General features: G+C 38.8%; 1 protein-coding gene across 1 annotated transcript in view; it reads right to left on the minus strand.

Moving 5' to 3' along the window:
- WDR70 (WD repeat domain 70) overlaps window positions 1-24,451 on the minus strand; it is a 191,226-nt gene that overhangs the window by 134,182 nt on the left and 32,593 nt on the right. The window contains exon 6 of the mRNA XM_074995637.1: window positions 7,200-7,259. Coding sequence (XP_074851738.1) covers window positions 7,200-7,259 — 60 coding nt within the window. The remainder of the gene's footprint in view (window positions 1-7,199; window positions 7,260-24,451) is intronic.

The raw sequence follows: 24,451 nt of genomic DNA on the forward strand, positions 1-24,451 counted from the left end.
TCTGAAAAGTCAATTAACAAAATATATAATTTTTCCACTTGTGTGGGAAAATTTATTTAATTTATGAACGTAGCTATTTTTATTTCTCTTACTGAAGATAGATAATTGCCCTCCTCATTACCCCTACTAGGAATATGCCAAATATTTCTAGTAAGATACCCAAAATGACATTTAATTTGCATCAACTTATGACAATCATTAAAACACACGATCAAGCTTTACCTGTACATTATTTAGTTATTGTTGCTTTCTAAGGAAAGCTGTAAACAGCTATTTAAAAAAAAAAGTATTAAGAAATGTGATGCATTTGCCAAGAAAAAGTCATCATGAAGAAGAAACAACCCAAAAAAACCTGAAAGAAAGGTATCACGATAATAATAAAATTAACAGTTCACAGCTAAAATTACAACATTTAAAATGAACTTTTAAACACCTTTTTATGCATTAATGCTCTCAAATGAACAGTGAAATGAAATATTTCATTAAGAACACAAGAATGGCCACATTTCACAAGAACAGGTGTCTGTGTCCAGCATCTCTACACAAACCGAAAATTTGGCTGCTGCCTCCTGGCTACCTAAATTCCTCACGCTCTTTCAATTGGATACAGCATTCTGCTTCACTTTCTATCCTAAACTGATTAAATATACAAGGGGCAATTGAAAGATCACAAGCACCACATGTTCCTCAGGCCCTGTCTAACAGGATGAAATTTAAATTTAGGACAATGATAAGCAGAATGTGACCATTTAATGATTTCCCATTTCTGGAAAACCTAACTATTAAATAATTTAGGTAACATCTTTGCACACAATTCACCGTATTTAGGACTTGTAGACTGTACAGACTGTGGGCAACTCCCACAATAACCACGCATTCTATTAATACTCTATACAGGGATTGTCTGCTATAATTACAATTTGTACTGCCCCAGTTGTGATTTAAAAGTTAAAAAGCATGATGTTCAGAACATCTTTTAGGTTCTCTTTCCCATGCTCACCTCTATGTCAAAGCTGACAGGAAAAAATCTTTGCAGTATCACTGAGAAAAAGTAATTCTACTGCTCTTTACAAGCAAGGCAACTGGAAAATCCATCAAGGTTCTGGAAAGACTCTTTAGCTTGGGAAATCTTTTTTTGACTCATTTCAGCTGCCTAGAAATACAGTCATCAGCCTGAGAAGTACAGATGGGATATTTAAATTTAGATTAAATATATTTAATATGAAACCCTGTATATACTACTGACTAGGTCCTAAAAAAAAGATATTGCATTCCCACCATTTTATAGGATTGATTTTACTGTATTAATCTACAAATAAATTATTTCATTTATAAATAAACTGGATAGCCCTTCTTTGGGACAGCTGCTTTTTCCAATGGTCTCTTTTGTCCATTGGCTCCAATCTATTTGAACTGCATATACCCAATCTCTAACTCACCTCAAGGGCAGCTGCATTATTATACAGTCAAAATGTCTCTCGGAAGCTTCCCAGATTGTAGTTCCCATCAGTAAAAAAAAAAAAAGGAATTAAAAATACATTCCATTTTAAAATGCCATGCAAACACAGAAACTGCGTTACAAAGAAGCAGTGTCCAACTTTGACATGGATAATAAAACCTATTCTCTATAATGTTGTGCCTTGTTGTTTTGTTTTTATGACAAGCAGTGATAATGCCAAACATTTGTACTAAAACTTTATAACATATATAATCCAGTTCAAATTAAAGGTATATTTAAAATCCTGACCAAAAACAAACCAGAAAATAAGGTATTTCCCTAAAACTTTTTGATACACAGCAAATCAACTACCCAAAGTGCACTCAGAGGCTGTGGCCACACTTGGCCCAGCCTTTGAAATGGCTATGCTAATGGACAAATCGAAGAATGCTAATGAGGCACTGAATTGAATATTCAGTGCTTCATAAGCATGCGGATGCTTCAGACCATGGCGCTTTGAAAACGCCGCATTCAAACGCGCACGGCTTGGTGCGGCTACACTGGGGTCCTTTTCAAAAGAACCCTGCACATTTCGAAATCCCCTTATTCCTCTCAGCTGATGGGAGTAAGGGGATTTCGAAACGTGCAGGGTTCTTTCGAAAAGGACCCCACTGTAGCCGCACCGAGCCACACGCATTCAAAAGTGGTGCTTTTGAAGCACCGCGGCTGGGAGTATGTGAATGCTAATGAGGTGCTGAATATTCAGCACCTCATTATAATTCTTCAATTTGGCCATTAGCATGGCCATTTCAAAGTTTTGGCCAAGTGTGACCACAACCAGATTGTTTATGGAGGGACATAACTGAATCACTTCAGGTCTGAAAAATAATGGGTCTTCCAAAGGAAGAGAGAACCAAAACCAAACCATACTGTTAAGACAATGAGATACTGAAAAAAAATCATGAAACTATTCATTTAAAATGGAAACCGTATAAGGTTTTTAGGAATGCCTGACAACGCATCCATCTTGCAAAAATATACCTTTCACCTCTATTTAAGCAGCATCTAAATGTGCGCAAAGCATATTTTACATTCTGTTGACATATTTTTGACAATTTGTTCAAATAACTTCAAATCTAAACAATATTTTTCAAAGAGATGTGTCCATTACATTTTTAATATTTTCCAATTATGCAGTTGACTTGTAGCAGCACAATGCCGTGGGAAACTGAACAGTGTTGTACACGGATTCCAGTGTATTAGTTTGTATATAAATAATTTTACACAACACAGCATTCATTTCTAGGGTAATTCAATCTAAAATCTGTTGCAAAAGTATACAGCACCTCACATTAAATAGCAAATGTGTTTTGCTAAAGGTTATAGACAATTATTAAGTACTTAACTTCCATTATTTCACAAAAGATTTAATTCTTTCAGAGTTTATACTAGGATTGTGTTTAAAATGCAATGTAATATATAGATTTTAACATTTAAAATCCAAGCAAATGCTTTCTAAATCTCTGTTCATATTTGCAAATTCCCCACATACCATCAGATATTCCCTTTTCACCTCTTCTCCTCTTAATGAGAAATTATAAAAACTCCTGTGCCACAGCAAATTACTTGCTTTGGAAGACACACTTCATGTTGTAGCCTGGCTTCCTCGCTTGAGGTGGCAACACATGGTTCAAACACATGTAGACCATATTGGGCTACAGCTCCCTACCTCCTGGTATTAATAACACAAATGCAACATTGTTCTAACATCTGTAAGAGTTTCCCCATGGGATTCTGAGACAGTATAAATTTGTAGTGAAAGAGAAAAAGGATCTTCAAAACAAAGCATTATTATTCAATCCTCCTAAGGAACAAGTATGTAGGGCAAAGGGTGTTGCTTTCAAAGATACATCCTTTCTAATGCCATCTCCAAGTTGATGAAGTCAGCCTGTTATGCTCACATTATGTGTCTCTCTGAGCATGTTTGCCATCCTGTCAGGTGTTCACAGACACACTGTGGCAGTCCCTTCCAGCTTACTCAGCAGCATTCCTCCCCACCAGCCACCTCACACACCTCCTGGCTTTTTTTTCCCCTAGCATCTTTGAGGTTGAGAATACCCTTTAATCCCAGGCTTTACCACTGGAAAGAAGAATACAAATTGCCTTGAATAGAACCAGACAGTTTCCTCCCCACTGGTAGATCAGTTTCTTTGAAGCAATTTTCCTCAGATGTTTATTCACTACCATGGTTTTTTCCTCTGAATTAAACTTTATGCATTCACAAATAATATTGAGGTGCAAATCATATTTATAAAAATACAGACATTTTCCAGGTCTTCATACCAAGGTTACTATGGATTACTATGGAGTAAACAAACAGCTTGAACAAAAACAGTCTAATAAAAAACAAGCAGCCCTGTAGCACCTTAAAAGGCTAACATGTATATGTTAGATAATGAGCTCTCATGGGTAAGAATCACTTCTTCAGGTTTTCAGATGAGCAGAAGTGAAGTGGTGACTAAAGCTCATTAGCTAATAAACACATTTGTTAGTTTTTAAGGTTCTACAGGACTGCTTGTTTTTTATTAGACTGTTTTTGTTCAAGCTGTAGGTCTCCACTATGTATATTACAAATCAATGGGTACTGAATATAAAGATTAACAAATAGGCACCTGAAGTACATAAATATGATGGTCAAGTTATAGGAAGACTTGTAATAAGCACTGAAGACATATGGAAAAACCCTACAGAAATGAAAAATATGAATCTACAAGTGTTTTATATATAACAGGTTTTATAAGTTGAACAGAACATTTTAAAAAGCATATGGAAAATTTATTCTTCATTAAATTACATACATTTAAAGTAACATCTGTAGAACACCATTGGAATTCTCTCCATAAAATTGTTCAGGAATTTTCCATAAGCACTTTAATAATTATTTGATTTTCAGTGTTATTGTTCACATCATTGTAAAATAATAGATTCAGAGTTCAATGTGATAATTTAGTCTGGCTTCCTATATCACTCAGCCTGAAGAATTTCCTCATCATTTTAGGAATGCAGATTATTTGCTGAATCTTCTGAAATGGTCATAGCTCTGAACAGAAAGTTGTATTTGCTCTTTAAAAAGTCTACAAAACAAACAGATCGTTACCAACCTTCCATAACTGTTGTTCGAGATGGGTTGCTCATGTCCATTCCATGTCAGGTGTGCATGCAACATGCACATCATTGCCAACAATTTTTTTCACCACCAGTGGCATCCTTAGGGCTGGCTCTAGTGCCTGCCGACAATTTTTGCTCATGCACCCATTGTAAGGGGCACTGTTGGTCCCATTCCAGTTTCTTCTTGACATCAACTCTAGCAGTGGTGTAGAAGGAATGGTTATGAATGTACAGAAGCAACACACCACAAGGAACAAGAGTTAGAAAGGCTGGTAACTGTCTTTTCTTCTTCCTCCAGTGCTTGCTCATCGCCATTCCATGTCAAGTGACTCACAAGAAATGCCCTTGGAGGAAGGCTATGAATTTATACATGTGCTGACTGAAACACAGCTCTTCCGAAACAGACACCATCTTGAACCTACTGGGTAATGGCATAGTGGGCTTTGAGCATATGAACTAACAATCATGTTGTGATCCAATATATGTCTTGGATTGGGATCCATAGAGGTGCGTGTTAGTTTTGCCTGCCCCCAGGGGTAGAAGAAGGTCAAACACCTTGCTAGTCAATAAGGTGCCCAGCTTGAGGGTGTGGCCTCAGTGAGTGCAGAGCTCAGCTCCCTTTCAGCAGGGCTGAGCACAACAACAATTCAGAGTAGGCCTGGAGAGTGGGAAGGCTGCCACCCCATGAGGAGGGCCCCAGTGGGGTGCAGACCTACCCAATCCACTGTGCTTCAACCCAGGGCCCTAACAGGAGCTCTCACTAGCTGCCAGTTGGAGGTGGGGGATCTAGACCCCAACACACTGACATCGACTTGAATGGGGCTGCACCCAAGTCTACTTCCTACTTCTACCTCCATTGGTGTTGGGCCCATTCAGGGAGGTCAGGCAGGTCCACATCCACCAGGTACCAAATGGGCAGCAGGTATGGAGACTTGGACTGGTCTAATCCTGGGTTACAGCCTGTATCTGGTCTTGTTATGAGCAGGTGAAAGTGCCACTCCCAGCTGTGAAAGGCCTATTCCATGAGAGCACCCTCAGCCTTATTTCTTGTACAGATACTGTAGTTAAGCGTTGTGGCCTTCCCCCATCCCAGAAGCTAAGGAGTCCTCCATGAAGTCTCGGTGAGCAGAGCCAGAGCATCCTACACAGATGTGCACCCACAGATCTCTAAATATTGTACCACACTGGGATAAGTGTAATTATTCATATTTTATACCTGTGAGGGGGAGGGGAGAAAGAAAGACTGATTGCATTGATGTAGAGGACTTTTCCCAAGGTCACATACCAAATCAGTGGCACAGCCAGGATCTGAACTTAGGTTTTTTTAAGATGCCAGATCTTGCTTTCCTGAATTTCCAAATAGGAGCCATATGACATGGTCTGATCTATTATGCTGTAATTTTTTGTTACTAAGAACACAATAAAATGAATATATGGGATAAAAAGGAATATGTTATATTAGTGAAATAACCAAAGAGTCTGTAAGCATGGTAATATTCAGTCACTGATGAAACTGAGCTATACCAGACAGAAAAAAACATTAGTGACCTCAAATCATGAAGGTTTTATTGCACAAGCAATTTAAATTCTATGTTTAACTGATGCAATGTGAAAAAAATCGTCTCTGTGATGAATGTAAGATACCATATAAACCCTGAAACATTTTATGCAACACATATAGACAACATATTTACTCAAACATAAAAATTCAAATATGTTTATGCATCATCATATATACATACAGAAAGAGTGCACAAGAGGAACTACTGTTTTCAGTCATACTGGCACTTTGCTCAAATCTAAGGTATTCAACAGTTTCTCTATCAGGTATAAGTCAGTATTTTAAATTTAAATGTTTGTTGCCACAGCATCCTGGTGTGAATAGTCAAAGAAATCACAGGCTAATTTGTAGCTCCACCAAGAAATCTTAAAGACTGTCAGACCTACAAGCAGGACCACCATAACCATGTTTCTTGGGAAGTCACTCTAGTCTAGCTGAAGTTTTTCTCTTTCTTCAGATAGCATTCACACACTTGAGAAGCTAGTGGTTACAAGCCACTAAAGTTTGTATTTGCATTTCAACTCGAATCCCCTTGTCCGCCACTTCCCATTTTCATTTGCTCTTAAGTTTCATCATCAGAGGTTTTTCAAGAGAAGGTAATTTTTTTTTTCCAAAGTTTGAACCAAAATGGTTCAGCATTCTTTGAACATGAGGAGGTATCTCGTGCTGATTTTAAAATAAAACTTTGGCAACATTTGTTTTCATTTTTGTTTTGGAATTTGAACAGCTCCTCTGTTGAATAGAAAAAAATATGAAATTTGACAAAAAAGTCAGCCTGCTGGAGGGGAAGAAGCTGTAGGAAGTTGGAAGGAGAAAGTGAGCCCCTAGTTTCAGTGATGCAGGCCTTGGAAGGTAAAAATCTGGACATAAGTTAAGATTTTCTAGAGAGGGCTGTCTTGTGAATTGTATGATAAATATAAAAAAGGACACAATAACATAAGCAAATATATGTTTGCCTAGTTTGCTGTAAGTGGTTCAGAAATTTTGATGAAATCCATTAGGATATTAAAAAGCCTAGGAGTTATCACTTACTGTTTTGGTCCCATGTTGGAGTGTAATTTCATGAGAATCTGGGATTTTCTTGACAGGGTTCTGAAACAAACAAAACAAACAATTTTTTGGGCATTACATTGAGAAAACCACCACAATATAAACATTATAAGTTGCTTACCCTCAAAAAGAAATTAAAACAAATTTCTACTTTTTCCTGATAATATTTTGAGAACAAAATCATATCAGCATAAAAGTTAGAAAATATAACAGTAGAAATACCATAAACAGAATAAAGGGATAGGCTTTAAGTATTAAGGGAAAACTTCATGATGTGTTCTTATTGCTTAAAATAAAAAAACCTTACAATTTGGGACTTTTAAAATTATACCTGAAGAGTAGGCAATAACTAATGATAATCTGAAACACTGTTTTTCTTCCATTTTGTCTCTTATGGAAACATAAAGCTTCTCCTGCTGGGTCCTCAATCACAGAGACCTTAAAATCTTGAATTACAAATTCTAATAAATCATACTAAATCACAAACTACTGGAATCTGTCCAGTATTATTTATTACACATGTAATACCCCAATCGGAACCATCATCATAAGCAATCATGTTACAGACAATATAGATAGGATCAAGGATAATAGCCATGCCACTAGAAAAGTTTTCCTATCAGACTATGGGAGGCAGTCAATCTGACAAAGTTTAGAACAGTTTGTTTATTCTCAATAGAAAGACCTGAAGTCACATACAATCCCAGAAGACTGATATTTCAGTGTTCTTATAAAAATATAACAACTGTTACAAATATGTAAATAGTTACTTTAACCAGTAAGGTTGAAAGACTTTTAGTTACTGTAACTTAAGTTTCAATGATGGTCACTTGAACCATTCCCAGAACACTCATTTAATAGGCACTAATTAACATTCTAAAATAGTTACAATCCATCACTCTGTCATCAGACCTGTTGTTATAACTTTATTCTAGAACCAGTGCTTTTTTTTGTGCTGGTACCTGTTAATACTGAGTCCTGGCACCTTGGCATCCCGAGCCACGGGATTGGCTGGAGGGGGCGGGGAGCCACCTGAGTACAGTTGTGTTTTTTTTTTTAAAAAGCACAGACCCCTTTACAACCCTAGTCAAGCAATCCCTCCCCGTGCGCAAACTGCCAGTGACTTAGAGTGGCTCGAGCCGCTCTGCAGTTTGAGCCACACCTGGGTCCATGCCATGAGTTGTGTGGGGCCAGAAAAAGAGCTACTACTGCTGCCACAGGCTTGTTCCACCAAGGTGGGGAGCATGTGTGAAGCGGGTGGAGGGCACATCATGTGTGCAGCTCTGAGGCGCTACATTTCATCACACGATGGTGTCCAGTTTATTACATGTTGGGAATGGAAAGCATATTGAGCGTCACAGTGTTAAGAGTGCTGTACATTTATTTGATATAGCTATAGTATAAGGCTAATTCTTATTTTAATTTCTTTCCATTTACATTCTATAAGCCCAAAACGATCATTACCATTTATATATTAAAGAATTTGCTACAGCCTCCTTTGGAAAAGGGTTCAAATCACAGACACATGCTTAGTTGAATAGCCTATTTGGTCTCACTCTCTCACAAGACAATTTTTCAGAAAAGGGGATAATTTTACATAAAGCCCATGGATGCAGTTCATTCAATGGTTGCATAAAGTACCCTGAAGGATCATTCTCCCACACAGTCTCATGTGAACAACTCAGTGGCTTAGCAAGAATTATCCTGGTTTTCTGAAAAACTGTCTGCAGTCTGAGAGTGAGAACAAGTGTAAGGAATGTGTTTGTATAAAGTTAGAGATTGTCTAAATCTCCTGATGCACATGCCCCAATCCTAGAGAACAGGTTTGGGTGTCAAACCCCATTTAAGATTCATGCCCCACCACAATAAAGCACCATAAATTATTGCTCTATTATTAATTACACCTCCCATGGTTAAGCCACTTGAATATTCTTCAGTGCTTTTTAATTAGTGTCTTGGTCATAGCAAGAACTGCACACCAGCAATTTATGGTACTTGATATCACCAACAGTTCTAGAACACTTGATAAAACAGGAGGATTCAGGCAAGGAAAACTGTATATGGAGATAGAGAAGATTCAACCATTAATCCATCTGCCACAGGAAGTGAAACACCAACTCTGAAGCACAACTTCCATCAATGAGGAGAGAGGTTGTCATAGAACCTTCATTGGTCAGCAGCACCAAAACCAGAGAATTTTGGACACTAAAATATTATATGCCTGCTCAAAAAAAAAAAGTGTGTCTGTGTTTCAGTATGTAGTTTTAAGGGAAAGCCTGTTTAAGTTCTTCAAATGTTAAACAGCAACTGAGAAGGCAAATGTGAAATACGACAAATATGAAAACAGAAATTTATCTCCACCATATTTAGCAGGAATGAACTGGACTACTTTCAAATAGCTGTTAGACTTTAATTTTGTAGGCGAGTTACAGCACGTTTTAAAAAACAGATTACATCATTCACCTATCTCAAATCTACCAAGAAATACCAGTAAAAACCTTTGCATACAATTTACTCAGATTAGCAAATCAAAATGTGCAAGACACAGACCAACATTTATTTAATTTAATCTCTAGCACCTCCAAGTGGTAGTAATTAGCTCTCCTTTTCCTTAATATGAAAAAAAGTTCAAATAAAGAAGTTTCTTTCTGTAAAGCACTCATACTGAACAAATTTCTGGCTGCCTAACAAAAAGGTAGAGCAACAGATATGTGTAAACAGTACCACCTGATAAATCTTAGAATTCTAACAGCTTGTTCCTGGAAATCAGACACAATCAGATGGTTCACTGTACTATACTTTGTGCTGTCCAAGGGATTCCTGACATTTAAACTCACTGTTTAGATTATCCACAACAAAATTAAGATAACAACCTCCAGGGACATATCTTGGCAAAGCATTTCTTAAAAATAGTCAAATATTTACCGAAAAAAAAAAAATCAACGTGACTGATTCTATTTTAGTAACTCAACTTCTTAAATTATAGAGGACATTATAAATATCTCCAAACTGGAAAAACAAATGCCTATATATGCACACAAGTACAGCTGTAACTAGCAAGTTTTCAGTAATGTCATTCCAAAGAACAAAGAACGCCAGAGGAGGATTTTTTTGAATTCCAAAGGGAAAAAATAGGTAGCATATTCTGACAAGTGCTGACTTTTCTGTCAGGAAGAACCCCACACATCTTGGACATTTAACTGTAGGTTTGATGGAATACTAAAAACAAATTGCTCAATATAAAACGTCACATTAACATTAGGTTATTATTTGTAATCCCAATGAAATATGGACATGTAATTATTGTAAGGTGGTGCAAAACTGGTTAAAAGACCACAAGGAAAGAGTAGTTAATATGCATTTCTGTCAAATTAGTAGGATTGATCTAGTGGGATTCTGAAGGAGCCTGCCTTGGGCCCAGTACCAGTCACTGTTTTCATTAAGGACTTGGAGTAATGGAGTGGAGACTACACTTACAACTTTTGTAGACTACACCAAGCTGAGAAGGGCTGAAAGTACTTTTGAGGGCAAGGTTAGAATTCAAAGAGACTATAACAAATCTGAGAATTTGTCTAAAATCAACAAGGTGAAAGACAAGTATTACAATTAGGGAGGGAAAAAAAAAATCAAATCTATAAGTACAAAGTGGAAACTAATTACCTAGGTGGTAGTACTGCTGAAAAGGCAGTTTAGGGGATTACAAACTGAATGTCTCAATGATGATATGCATCCACAAAAAGGCTAATATTCTGGGATGTATTCACAGGTATATCTTATGTAATTGTTCCACTCGGAAGTAGTAAATCCTCAGCTGGAGTATTATGTCTAGTTCTAGTCTCCACACATTAGAAAATAAGTAGAAAAACGAGAGAATCCACAGGAAAACAATAAAAAAACCTGAACTATGATGGAAAGCTAAAACGCTGGCATATTTAGTCTTCAGAAAAGAAGAGATGTGGAGCTAAGCAGTGTTATAAATAAGATGGTGATCAATAGTTGTGTGTCCAATGCAGGAAGGATGAAAAATAATCAGTTTAATCTGCACCAAATTTTAAGGTGATATTAATATAAACTTTTAAACTATAAACACCTCGATGAGGGTTACGAGGAGGAAGGAGAACAATTGTTCTTGTTGGCCTCCGAGGATTGGACACAGAGCAACGGGTGTTGGTGTTCTCCTCTGCTACTCTCCAACTCTCTCCTTGTCTGCTCTGCTCTCATCTCCTCACTTCTCTCCAACCTCCTCTTCCACATTCTCCTCTCCTCTTAATGGTGGAAGGCTTTTTAAGAGGCCCATGGCAACCTCAAGTAGGATCAGCTTGCCCTTCCCTGCTGCTTCCACTCTGCTTGTGATGATACCCAACTAGCCAGGGGTATTTCTACTTTTTAAAGCTGCCTCTAGCCTGACCCTGTCACAGTACCTAAAAGAATGTTACAAGGAGGAGAAAGAAAATTATTTTCCTTAGCTTCTGATAAGACAAGAAGCAATTAGGCTTAAATTGCAGTCAGGAAGGTTTAGTTTGAACAGCAGGAAAAGTTTCCCGCCAGGGTGGTAAAGTACTGGAATAAATTGCCTAGGGTGGTTATAGACTCTCCATTATTACATTATTACAGATACTTAAGAACAGGTTGGATAAATATTAGGGCTGTCAATTAGCATGTGTTAATGCCTGTAGTTAATGCAGGGCAGACTTAAAAAATTAATGTGTGTTAATGCAGATTAATTTACAGGTCTATGGAGTGCTGCAGGCAGAGCCCCAGCTATGGGAAAGATAATGGAGCAAACAATTAAGGAAATCATCTGCAAACATCTGGAAGAAAATAAGGTAACAGCATGGATTTGTAAAGAATAAATCGGAACAGGTCCTCCCCCTCCTTGTGCGGTGGCAGGGGGGCCCACTATATGCTCTGCTTCAAAGGAAGGAAAAAGGTGACAGGGACCTAGCTTTGTGGAGGAGGAAGTGCCCAGAAGTGAGTACAGGCAGGGCACAGTGTTCCCTGCAGCTGCAGCCTGGGTAATGCCAGGAGATCCCTTGATTCAGTGAACAAAGTGAAATGATGCATTTGTGCACCAGCCGCTGAAGCCTACTTATTTGGAAGGTGAATCAGATGACCCCAGGGGCCCTAGAAAAAGAGAAAACGTTACAGGTAGAAAACACATCCTTTCCAGTGTCAACTACACATTCAACCTGAACCTTTGTTTCTTAGAGACCACCAGTGATAAAAGCTAGAGTGAAAATGAATCTCGGAAGAAACTTGTGCAACCTCATTTTATTTATTATGCCCTCAATGATACCTATACAATCCCCACAGCATTCAATAATTTTCCACAGACATACCAATCAAACTTAGAAAACAATTCTGGTGATGATCTACAGTTCTATTAATGTGGGGTCTGCAGTGTGACCAGTGTAATTAAAAACAAAGGAAAAAAATCTTACCAACAGTACATCAACAACAAAGGAAAAAATTGGAAAAAAACTTCAGAGCTGCAAACATCCTTTGTGTAGGAAAATGATGTATTTCATCTGCAAAGGATAACTTTTTACAAACATGCAAGAAGTCATGAGTTCAGGCTGGGTCAGAAGTTTTCAGCTGAACAAGGGCTTTAAACCTTTATTAAAAGTCTCATTTAAATGGCAAAATACTAAACGTGAAAAGTAAACAGAACAATATTTCTCTTTGTGGTTTGATGAAAGCTGTGCTGATACACAGACAATAATAATCTTCAAAATCCCCCCCACATGCACACACTTGCAAGTTTTTAAATAAATTCTCACCATTCTGGACACATTCCATAAAAATATCTTAGACTCTAGTATCTTTGTTTTGCCACACATGTTGCTCTTTATACACTGATTAACATACTACTACTTATAAACATGTAGTCATGATGTTTCAAATTTTTCTCCCTAACTAAAAAGTAAAATGCACCAAGATGAATGCCTCATATTTAGCAGCAATGATAGAGTATATCCACTCAGGTTGAACCCACGGTGTGAGAGAGAGAAGGTAATCAAAGAGGATATATGAGAGAAAGAAACACACATGTGCATGCATACTCTTCTTTTCTTTACTCCAAAGATGCATGTGTACAGTCACCCTTCTAAATACCCTGTAGCCTAGGGGAAGTTCCATGAGCTGAAAAAAAAGAACTCGCCTCTACTTACTGTGGAGCATATTTCCAGGCATCTTAATAGCCCTCTTTCTGAGTTTTAATTGTTTATATAGGAAAAGAAATGTTATTAATTGGTTCTGTCATATGAGATAAACCCCTCTGAAGATACAATCAAACATTCAGAGGGAGTTTAAATCAATTTCCCTTCTAATTCCTACAGGTAACAAACAGTTTACCCAACGCGGAAAGATTATCTTGTTCTGTTTCTCCCAACATCTCCTAAAACACAGCCACATGATTGTTTTCTTAGATCTGCCTCAAAGAGCCTTCTTTACATTTAACTTCCAAGGGAAAAGACCTTAGATTTATTTTAATTTTTATGAACCTCTAAAAGCACAGAGTCACAACTTTATTAAAGGTCAGCTATAAAATATTATTAAACAATGGATGAGAGGCCATTTAGTTACCACTCACTTGCAAATCTTTGCTTCCTTCATTTGACACTTATTGCTTAGTTTTTCTTCCAGAAAAAAACCCTTTTAGTTCAATATGTAACAACAGGTAACAATTATATTTGCAGCACAGTTTGTAAATCTCTTCACGCATAAATACTGTACTCAAAGTATACAGAGCCCATCTCCTCTTTCTCTTGGAAATTAGATTTATAAATCGGGAAGAGAGGAACGATTACTTTTCATCACATACTCTGGGATCTCACTCAGATGATTTCTGAAGTCATAGTGAGCCTTCAATCTATGAAGCCATAGTTTCCATTAATATTTATGAGCTGGGAATTGTGTTCATGTATATGAGCAAGAGAGATTCACTTGAGTTTCTTCCAAGGCAAAATTATAATCTCTGATAAAACTGGTTTAAATGTAAAATTGAATGTATTAATTAAAAATCCCACTGCAGTGTCTGGCATGTTGAATAGTGACAGAGACATAGCCATGTTAGTCTGTATTATATCAAAACAAAAAAGTAGTCATGTAGCACTTTAAGGACTAACAACATAATTTATTAGGTGATGAGCGTTCATGAGACAGACCCACTTCTTCAGATCAGAGCCATACCAGAATATATACTGAGTCTGTTTAGGTATGGCTCTGATCTGAAGAAGTGGGTCTGTCTCAAGAAAGCTCATCACCTAATAAATTATTTTGTTAGTTATTAAAGTGCTAATGGACTGCTTTTTGTTTTGACTGCAGTTTCTGTAAGACAATCTCTCTCAACCCCAGTATCCTGGCCATACTCTAAACAAAGGTGCATTCTGCTCACTAACATCTCCCACTCCATCAGTTTCAAAGGGATACAATACTTTTCACTTGACAGAGACCATGGTGCACTGTTCATTATGTATTACAAAAAAAACACCCACGGTTTTGCCAAGATATGGTTTAATTTTGGTGACAAGATATGCAATTCTGCTTATAGGGTATGGCTAAGTAACTCTAGACATAGTTAAGAACTCAAAAATATAACCTGTTTTAAGTCACTGATAAACTATTCTTCTCAGCTGAAGTTTACCATTGCTTGTTTTCTACCCAACAGAGAATATTTTTATTTGACTGGGAGAAATGAAGAAACCAGCATCATCCAATCATCCATTATTTTCTTGTGAGAGAACAACCACAAAACCATCGTCATGTATTTTTTTTTCAACTTTTTCTTCTTTAAGAATTTGTTAAACTCTCCCTGTGGGGGAGAGAGGGAAAGGAGGTTAGGAGGGAACAACTGAAAGACAGTAGGCTTTTAAAACTAGAAGTGAAAATAAGCCTCAGTGAACAGAAAGTTCATCACTAAGGGCCAAATGCTTCTTTGTAATACACAAATCTTCTGCTGAAGAACATTAACATTTCATAACCATTTTAAAGTAGATATCTGACATTTCTATATCATAAAATTTTGCAGTGGTGAAATGACTTGGGGTAGATCACAAGAAGCTGGAGAAATCTAGGAACAAAAATGATAAAGAACACATCAGGAGAGCAGAGGTAATGATATCTCTCTTGAGACCAGAGGATGGGTCTCCGGCATCCTGATCTGTCTACATAGGTACAATTTCCTGAATACTTTTGCCTCTGGGAAAAGATCTCTATAGAGATATTTTGGCCAGGATACAATAAAACAGACAAAAACATACTTAAAACACCACTTATGCACAGGGCTGTCCTTAGACATATGCAGTTGTGTAGGGCACCATCACCAAATCCAGTGGCCACTCCCTATCCTCGTTCCCACGGCAGTCTTAGCCCAACCACCACTTACCATCTGGAAGGAGAACTGCTGTCAGCAGCAGCAGCGGCAAACTGGTATAGGTAATACCCACTTCAGCCCCAAACCCACCCCGGCTCAGCCCCAGTCTCAATCTGTCTCAGCCACCTTACCTCAGCCTGCTCATTGAACCTGGATCTTACTTGCCCACCCACTGTTCTCCTGCCATGTGTGTTCTAGGTCTCCCTGCCTGTCTTCCTACCCTCCTCCCTGCGCCCCACCCCCAATTTCTCAGTCCAGAAAGTGCCTGCAACTTTCCCATCCGCTCCCCATCCAGTAGCGCTGAACTCACTGGGTCCCAGGGCTGGGCAGGAAGCTGGGTTGGATCCTGGGGGAGCTGAGCTTGCACTAGGACACAGCTCCAAGCTCTAGCAGCTGCCAGCATAAACTGGAAGGGGCCGCAGCTGTGGAGTGAGGAGGAGCTGGGGGGCACCATGCTGCCCGGGAGGAGGTACTGGGCCCACGGGGAGGGAGGAGGTGGTCGTCTCCCAGGAGGCCTCTGTCTCCTCCTTCTCAGCAGGCTGTGTGGCTGTGGCAGGAGAAGACTTGATGCCCATCCCACCAGCTCACTTCCCCCACGCGCAGTGCGGGCAGCACTGTGCCCTGACACGCTGAAATAATGGAACTAAATTTAATTGGTTTAACAGCTGGATCCCTCCCAACCCCCTGCCAGCTGTTAAACAAATTCAAATTCAGTTCCATTATTTCAGCGGGGGCAGGGCAGGAAGCCACAAGAGGAGTCAGCAGTGTCTGCATCCAGGGCCACAAGTGGCTTCTTAAGGAGCCGCAGGTTGCCAACCCCCTGGTATAAACCAGCCCTTACTCTTTGTTGGTGTACCTTATTTCACGTCTCTAGACCTCAGTTTTGCCATCTGTAAAATTAGGATAATATTTATCTATTATACTGAGCTATTACAGGGTTTAATTCAGTAATGTTTGAATGTTTAGTAGGATCTCCGAGATCAATATTGTTTGTAAGATGCACCCAAATTCAGATTAGCTTCACACTAACCTCCTGTGGTAGACGTTGGATCCAGGTTAAACATTTCTTTTTATGTTAATGAAGCGTTTACACATCTACTAATTCTAAAGAGTCAAATAACTGACATTTATATACATAACTATAGCTAACAAAAACCTTCAGTCTGGAAACACATTCACCAATTAAAACAAAAAGCAGTCAAGTAGCACTTTAAAGACTAGCAAAATGGTGTATTAGGTTTTTAAAGTGCTACTTGACTGCCTTTTGTTTTGATAGTGTATAGACTAGCATGGCTTCCTCTCTGTTACTATTCACCAATTAAGATATGCTATTAAACTGAAAAATTACCAGCCAATAAACTAAACCATTCACGGAAGAACGGCAAGCATTTAAAAAAAAAAAAAAAGGCAAAAATTATGACATGCCTAACTTACTGCAGGAAGGAAAGACAATTTCCTATCTAGCTCACACAGCTGGTTCCAATCCTATTACTGTTTAGATTAGTAATTCTCCCACGCCATCCATAAATTACTTTCAAAACATTACCAGTTAAACTGTGTTATGAGCTATGATATAGCAGCACAACTGAACACTGTGACATGACAAATTGCCAAGTGACTTTAACAATGCATCTGGAAATAGGAAAAAATATGGGGGATTTGTACACACATTAATTCTGTTTACCGCTATCTGTCTCTCTCACACACAAACACAAAACACTTGGATACAGGTCTTTAATAAACTAAGTCTCAAAACAGCAATTACCATCAAAGGAAGCCCATGCTGTATGATCAGATTGCACATTAAATGCAGTTAAACCTGTTATTATAGCACCAATAAAGCAAGTAACTGTGACTCTAGACAAACTAAATACACAGCCATCTTGAATTGTTTAGCTTCTCCTTTTAGCACAGAAGCCTGAAATTTTACTGTATGGAGTAACTTTCCAAAGATATACACAACAGGTGCCAGAGGTGTGCCCATCTACATAAATATTTATACCATGTCTTGCCTTGATAGCTAAACACCATAAGACTGCCTGCACACTACTAAGAAAATGTTTCACCGAGCAACATTATATTTAATTATTATAGAATCAAATATAGCAGTTTGACAATTCAATGACTGCAACTAAACTTTGTACTAACGGTATTTGGAGTATGAGTTAATGAGATAGAGTTTTTCATTTCCATTTAACTGGTAACAAACAGCATTCATTATAATTCCATGATGGCCTATGTGAAACAGCGTAGTGACGTCAGGCTATTAACTAGTGGGCACGTTTACATAAAAGTTAATACCATTACAGCTGGTCCAAAAAGAATCCAATGCTTGAAAGGGTATAGAAACAAGCAGCCTTCTAAGCTGTCCCTTCAAGTAAGAATTACATCTTGCCTGCATATACAAAAATCAGCCTCAAAGAAATATGACCATGGCATCTAACTTTCTCCTAGGCATTCCAGCGAATGTGTTTCTGTTATGGCAAATTATCATACGTACTTCTCCCCCTGAAAATGTTTATGACTTTGGAACATGGGTCATACGCTGCCCAATCATACGCTCCCTGACCATCCCCAAAAATGCCTGCTCTGCTGCACTCCACATATAACCACTGCAGATGCATCCTTATGAAGTCACCACTTAATGTATCTTTTATTTCTTCACTTATCTGCTGTTTAACTTGATTCAAAACTCAATTTATGTAGCCACTTCTTCTAATTTTTCATATACTATATGTAGTTTTTAAGCTGAGTATAGCTCAGAGAAGTCACCACCAATACATGCTACATCAGCCAGAACATCTGATGAGTGGGAATATGCAGGGGACACTCAAAGAAAAATAATACTTCCCTACCTCACAAGTATGTCCTAGCAATAATTCATTAATGTTAGAAGTGCACAAATGCTACGGAGTTTGGAGGCACAGAAAAACCTATTAATCTGGCATTTACAGGGCAGTGTCCTGTGGTATCCAAGCTATCAAAGTTCTAGCTGGGTGTTCACTTCTAGCCACACAGACTGCTGTGAGGCGAATCCAAACTTGGGGCTCTCTGGATACCTGGAAATTTCTACATTTCAGAGCCTGAACAGAGTCCAGCCATTGTTCCAATTTTGGGCTCCCTAGAAACACTCCTGAAGTACACTCTAAAACTCCCCTAAGTGCTAGAGTCCACCCTATCCCCACTGCAGCTCCTATGCATAGTGGCAGCCAGAGCACTTTGTGCTGCCCCTACCCCAAACACTGTCCCTGCAGCTCCAATTGGCTGGGAATTGCTGCTTCTAAGAACTGCCTAAGGAGACATAAGCAGCCTGGAGATGGCTCTCCACTAGTCTCCTGGGCCACGTCACTCAGGAGAGGAGGTCTGGGGGAACAGGCAGGTTGGGAGCAGACCAGACTGGGAGGCGGCAGAGCAGGATCTGGGGTGGAAAAAAATACATATTATTAGGGATGAAAACTTTTTAGAAAACAAACAAACAATCCATATTTGATCTTAGTCCACATCCTTAATGGAAACTGTGCAACACTTTCAAAAGATGATCCTGTAAGATAAAGACATAATTTTGTAAATGATCTGGGAAAGGGAGTAAACACTGAGTTGGCAAATTTGCTGAGGATACGAAACTGCTCAAGATAGTTAAGAACAAAGCAGACTGTGAAGAGCTTCAAAAAGATCTCACAAAACTGAGTGATTAGACAACAAAATGGCAAATGATTTTTAATGCTCATAACTGTAAAGTAAAGTAATGCACACTGGAAAAAATAATCCCAACGATACAGTAAACGCTGTCCTAACTGGTTTTCTATCATCCCAACTTTCAAATAACTGGCATTTTAACCATAAGTAAATTTTAGCTAAGTTTTTTGTAAATGCGGTATAGTGAAAGTAAACACAAATTCAGTAAATACAGTACACAATACCACTGTTGTTGGTAAATAAAGTTTACATACATTATATCAATAAAGTCTGCATACATTTTTTGTTTGTTTCTTAATATCTAATTTTGTTTTGTCTTTAGTGTTATGCATTGCTAGGTATACCCCTCTATGATCCAGAATATTTGGCAATCTCCCAGTCCCAGAGCTACTGGAAAGGGAAGAGATTACTGTACATACAAAATGAAGGGGGCTAATTTAGCTATAAGCACTCAAGAGAGATCTTGGACTGAAAACATCCACTCAATGTGCTTGCAGCAGCCAAAAAGGCAAGCAGAGTGCTAGGAATCATTTTAAAAAAAAGGATAGAGAATAAGACAGAGTAACTTATTGCCACTACATAAATCCATTGTATGCCCATATTTTGAATATTGCATGTGGATGGGGGTCTCATCGTCTCAAAGAAGATATTGGCATTGGAAAAGGTTCAGAAAAGGGGTTTGGAATGGGTACCATATGAAGACATTAAAAAGACTGGGACTTTTCATCTTAGGAAAAAGGAGACTAATGGGGGGCGGTATATAACAGAGGTATATAAAATCATGACTGGCGTGGGAAAAGTTATGAACTTGCTTCCATAACACAAAAACTAGGGGTCACCAAATGAAATTAATGGGTAGCAGGTTTAAAACTAATAAAAGTAGTTTTTCTTCACACAGCGCATAGTAGGCCTATGGAACTCCATGCCCAAGTAGATTGTGAAAACCAAGATTTGAAAAAGGTTCAAAAAAGAACTCAAATTCATGGAGGCTAGGTTAATCAATGGATATTAGCCAGGATACGTAGGAATGGTGTCCTTAGCCTGTTTGTCAGAGGTTGGAAATGGATATCAGCAAAGAGATTGCTTTTGTGTTTATCTGTTCTGCTCACTCCCTCTGGGGCATCAGGCATTGGCCTCTGTCAGAAGACAGCATAGTGAACTAGATGGACCTTTGGTCTGAGCCAGCGTGTGGCTGTTCTTAAACTTTGCCAGACACTGAAATTTTTGGGCTTAGGAAATGGATTTATAGCTCAGTACAACAATCCATTACCACCTACTAACCTCTCCTTTGCTCTACAAATGCAGAGGTAGATCCCCAGAGCGATTATTATCACCTATTCTAGATCATCTGTTACTGTTGTAGACCTCGGAAGTAGGTCAGTCTTCACTTACAGACAGCCTCTCCAACCTGGAACAAATACTCTAAGTAACTACACACCACACAACAGAAACACTAAACCAGGAACCAATCCCTGCAACAAACTCCACTGCCAACTGTGTCTGCATAATTACTCAAGTTCTTCCATCATAGGACCTAGCCACATCAGTCACACCATCAAAGGACTCCTCTACTCGCACATCTACTAAATATGATATATACCATAAAGTGCCAGCAATGCCTCTCAGCCAGTTACATTTGCATTGAGACAGTCAGGTTTGGTCAAAGACTAAATCGACACAAATCATACATCAAGAATAGTAACATTCAAAAACCACCAGAAGAGCATTTCCATCTCCCCGGACATTCAGTAACAGACTTGAAAGTCACCATACTTCAGCAAAAAAAAAAAAAAAAAGTTTAAAAACAGACTTCACAGTGAAACTGCACAGTTGGAACTCTCCTACAAAGCTGATACTATCAAACTGGGTCTGAATAGAGACTGGGAGCGGCTAGTTCACTACATAAAGTAATTTTCCCTTTTTTGGTCATCACACTTTCTCACCAACTGATGGGAACTGGTCACCCTGACTGAAATGACCTCATTAGCACTGGTCTGCCACATAGTAATGTAACACACCCATCCCTGCATGGGTACGTATGCCTGCCAAAATGAAGTTTCTGCTTCATGCGTCTGACAAAGTGGATTTCAGCTCTTGAAAGATTATGACTAAATAAATTTGTTAGTTTTTAAGGTGCCAAATGACTCCTTTTCTTTTGCTGAAACAGACTAACTTGGCTAACACTTTGAAAAAAAATCTTGAACAGTCTATTACAACATATTAATGCTAATATGCTAACATATGCTAAATCAGTTTTATCTTGTATTTGGCAGTGACACTCTGAGGTCACACCTACACTCAAAAATAAAGTCAGTTCACCTACAATGCTCAGAGGATGTGGAAAAACCCACACCCCTGAACTTTGCAGTTCTTCCCTTAATCTAGTCATCATCTCCCAGATGGGAGAATTAAACTTGTTGACTAGAGAACCCCCTTGCTACACTACAGCAGTGCAGCTGCAGAACTGAAGTTTCAAGCACCGACAAGCCCTAAGGATTTTAACCTAAAGAGCTCTGTGTAAGCCTAAAAGACAAACTGGTTCAAGAAAAGCTATTACTTCACTCACTTTGTCTCTTCAGTTAAAGCCCATCTACTGACAGCCCTTGAGGCTGTATCACTATGCCTTAGAGCTCTGGTCCATTAAGGAGGCAACAGATTAACAGAGAAGGCTACTAACCCCCCACACTAAAAATTGAATTTGCAGCTTGATACGCATGGATACATAGAGCATCCCCACAACAAGGAGAAATAATAAGTTTGAACACATTCCTATATTATCACACATGCAACTTACATTTTTTATTTCTTCTGTGGGAGCAACAAACAGGAGGATCTCTGTGAATGGATGTAATTGCACTTGGAATGGTGTTTTTATTGAGAAAACTCAACCAGCAAGGGCTTTGGCGGCAGGGAAGCTCACACTGTAACTTCCTAGTCTACTCAAGGAATTCTTCCTTTTACAATGTTGACCCATGGCACCATTCACTACTTTATCAGAAGTTTTGATATGGAGTGCAAAGACAAAGCAAAAGAAAATTTTACTTACTAACTACCTACCAAAGAAAGAAAGAAAGAAAGAAAGTGAGCGAGTGAGCGAGCTTATGTTGAATACTTGCGGCTGACGACCAAAAAAAGAAGCTGCCTTGAAGAACAGGAAAACTGTGTCTACAGGCAGTCTTAATGCAGTCTCACAACAGACAGTGCCACTATGGAACTGTATCTGTCTCCAATCATGTGGGGGAACACAGAAAAGAAAAAAAAATGTAGCAACTATGAGCAAATGGATATAAATAGAGCTTTTCAGCTGGTTCTGTGAATCAAGAACCATAATGTGGAAACATCTGTTAATATTGACAGACACATGGGCATATATACATTGCCGAGTCTGCAACCAGAGTGGAGCACAACAGTAGGAGTTGGGGAATTTTGGCCAGCACACTGGAATCTTCACAAGGTTAGACATTTGTCCCATTGCAACCTTTGATGTTTACACAGAGCAGACAGGACCTCTGTTTTAGTCTCTTCTAAAAGACAATATACTGCATGAATTCAATTTATCTCCCTTTGATTGATGAAGGGGAGAGTTGACCCTGACAGGATTTGAAACTGTTTCCTGGCTGTCTAGATATGTCAAGCCCGATGCTTAGATGATAAACCATCCTCACTTTAAAGGTGCCAAGTTGACAATGCATTGTCTGAGCACCTCAGCCGTTTCCTTTATGTGAATGCCATTTCAATGAGAGCAATGGCATAGGTTCAATTAAGTCATCTGGCAGCGTATCACCCAGTATTCTCATGATTTCAGCATTTTCAGGAAGCTTGGAACTCTAAAATTGGGTTCTTTCCTTTGATGAGAGATGAGTGACCACAGATGCAAGATTAAAAAATGTATTTATATTCTATGAAGACACCTTTATTCAATTCTAAGTACAATGTATACAGTAAGAACACAAAACATAAGATATTTCCGGAAGTTATTAACGTAAGAGACAGTATTCCTAACCAACATCCCACCTTAAGAACAACAGAATCTTCCAACTGTATACCCCGCTCACTCCCAAGTTCATTTTCATCACTAAAAACTGCTAAAAAATGTAAATTCATTTTTGAACAGAAATTCATGTCAGGAAACAAAATCCCCATATACTTCCAAACTATGGTATGATTACATGATGTTAGTGAAGAAATGTAACCTCAGTAATGGAATTACAGAAATACAAACCAAGGGCAAAGTTTGACTATGGAGCTATCAGAACTCAATCAGTATTCTCTCTAATTTTTTTCCATCCACGGGCAGAATAAGTTTTGCGGTGTTCACTAAGCCATGTGTGGATGTGCATCACCAATAAGAATCACATGTTGCCAGTTGTGGGCAGCTGTGGGCACTCTGCCAATCAGCTGGGTGGCACCTGAATCTTGGGAGGGTTGCCCAAGAGCTAAGCTTACAGGGAACACTACTCATAATGATGCTCAAGAAGGATGAAAACGAGTGAAGTCTGCAGGGCTAACAGTTAGGAAAAGAAATATTTTTGTTGTACACGTAAACTAACCACAGTTGAAACAGACATGATTGACATAATGAACATGTGTCCCTTCTGTGCAATGTTTGTGCTTTCCTCCCCCTGCTGCCAAAGAGAAGTACTGTGGTTTTCAGAGTAGAACTGTAACTTAAATCTCTGCTGTTACTCAATCTCCCTTATGAGCAGCACTGTGCTTATCACTCCAGGCATGCACTGTTCATTTGTCTCTATTACTTTCTACTATTGTCCTTAAATGCTTCCTCCTGCTGTTGATTCTCATTTGCCTAACATTTGCCCACTGCAATCATTCCATGTTCTGTCATTAAACTGGCATCTGTCATTATCATGTTGTCAGTAAGAAAGCTATCACGAAGCATCTCTTGGTGGTAAACTCCTCTGACCAGCCATCAGAACACTTTTCTACATTCTGCTGCTACTCAAGTTCATCTGGCAGCCAGCAGAGCCCACAGTGGGGCTGCTCTCTGAAGGTAATATTTTCATCTTGTACAGACAACATCCAACAGGACTGTATTGTGACAAATTCTGGTGCCAGGGTTATTTGTTGCTGCAGGAATAGTTCCTGTCTGAACAACGCATGTTGGGCTGACTGACGCATTCTTCCATCAACCTGACTGTATCTATGC

The sequence above is a fragment of the Carettochelys insculpta genome, chromosome 5, assembly GCF_033958435.1.
Source record: "Carettochelys insculpta isolate YL-2023 chromosome 5, ASM3395843v1, whole genome shotgun sequence".
Taxonomy (NCBI): Eukaryota; Metazoa; Chordata; order Testudines; family Carettochelyidae; genus Carettochelys; species Carettochelys insculpta.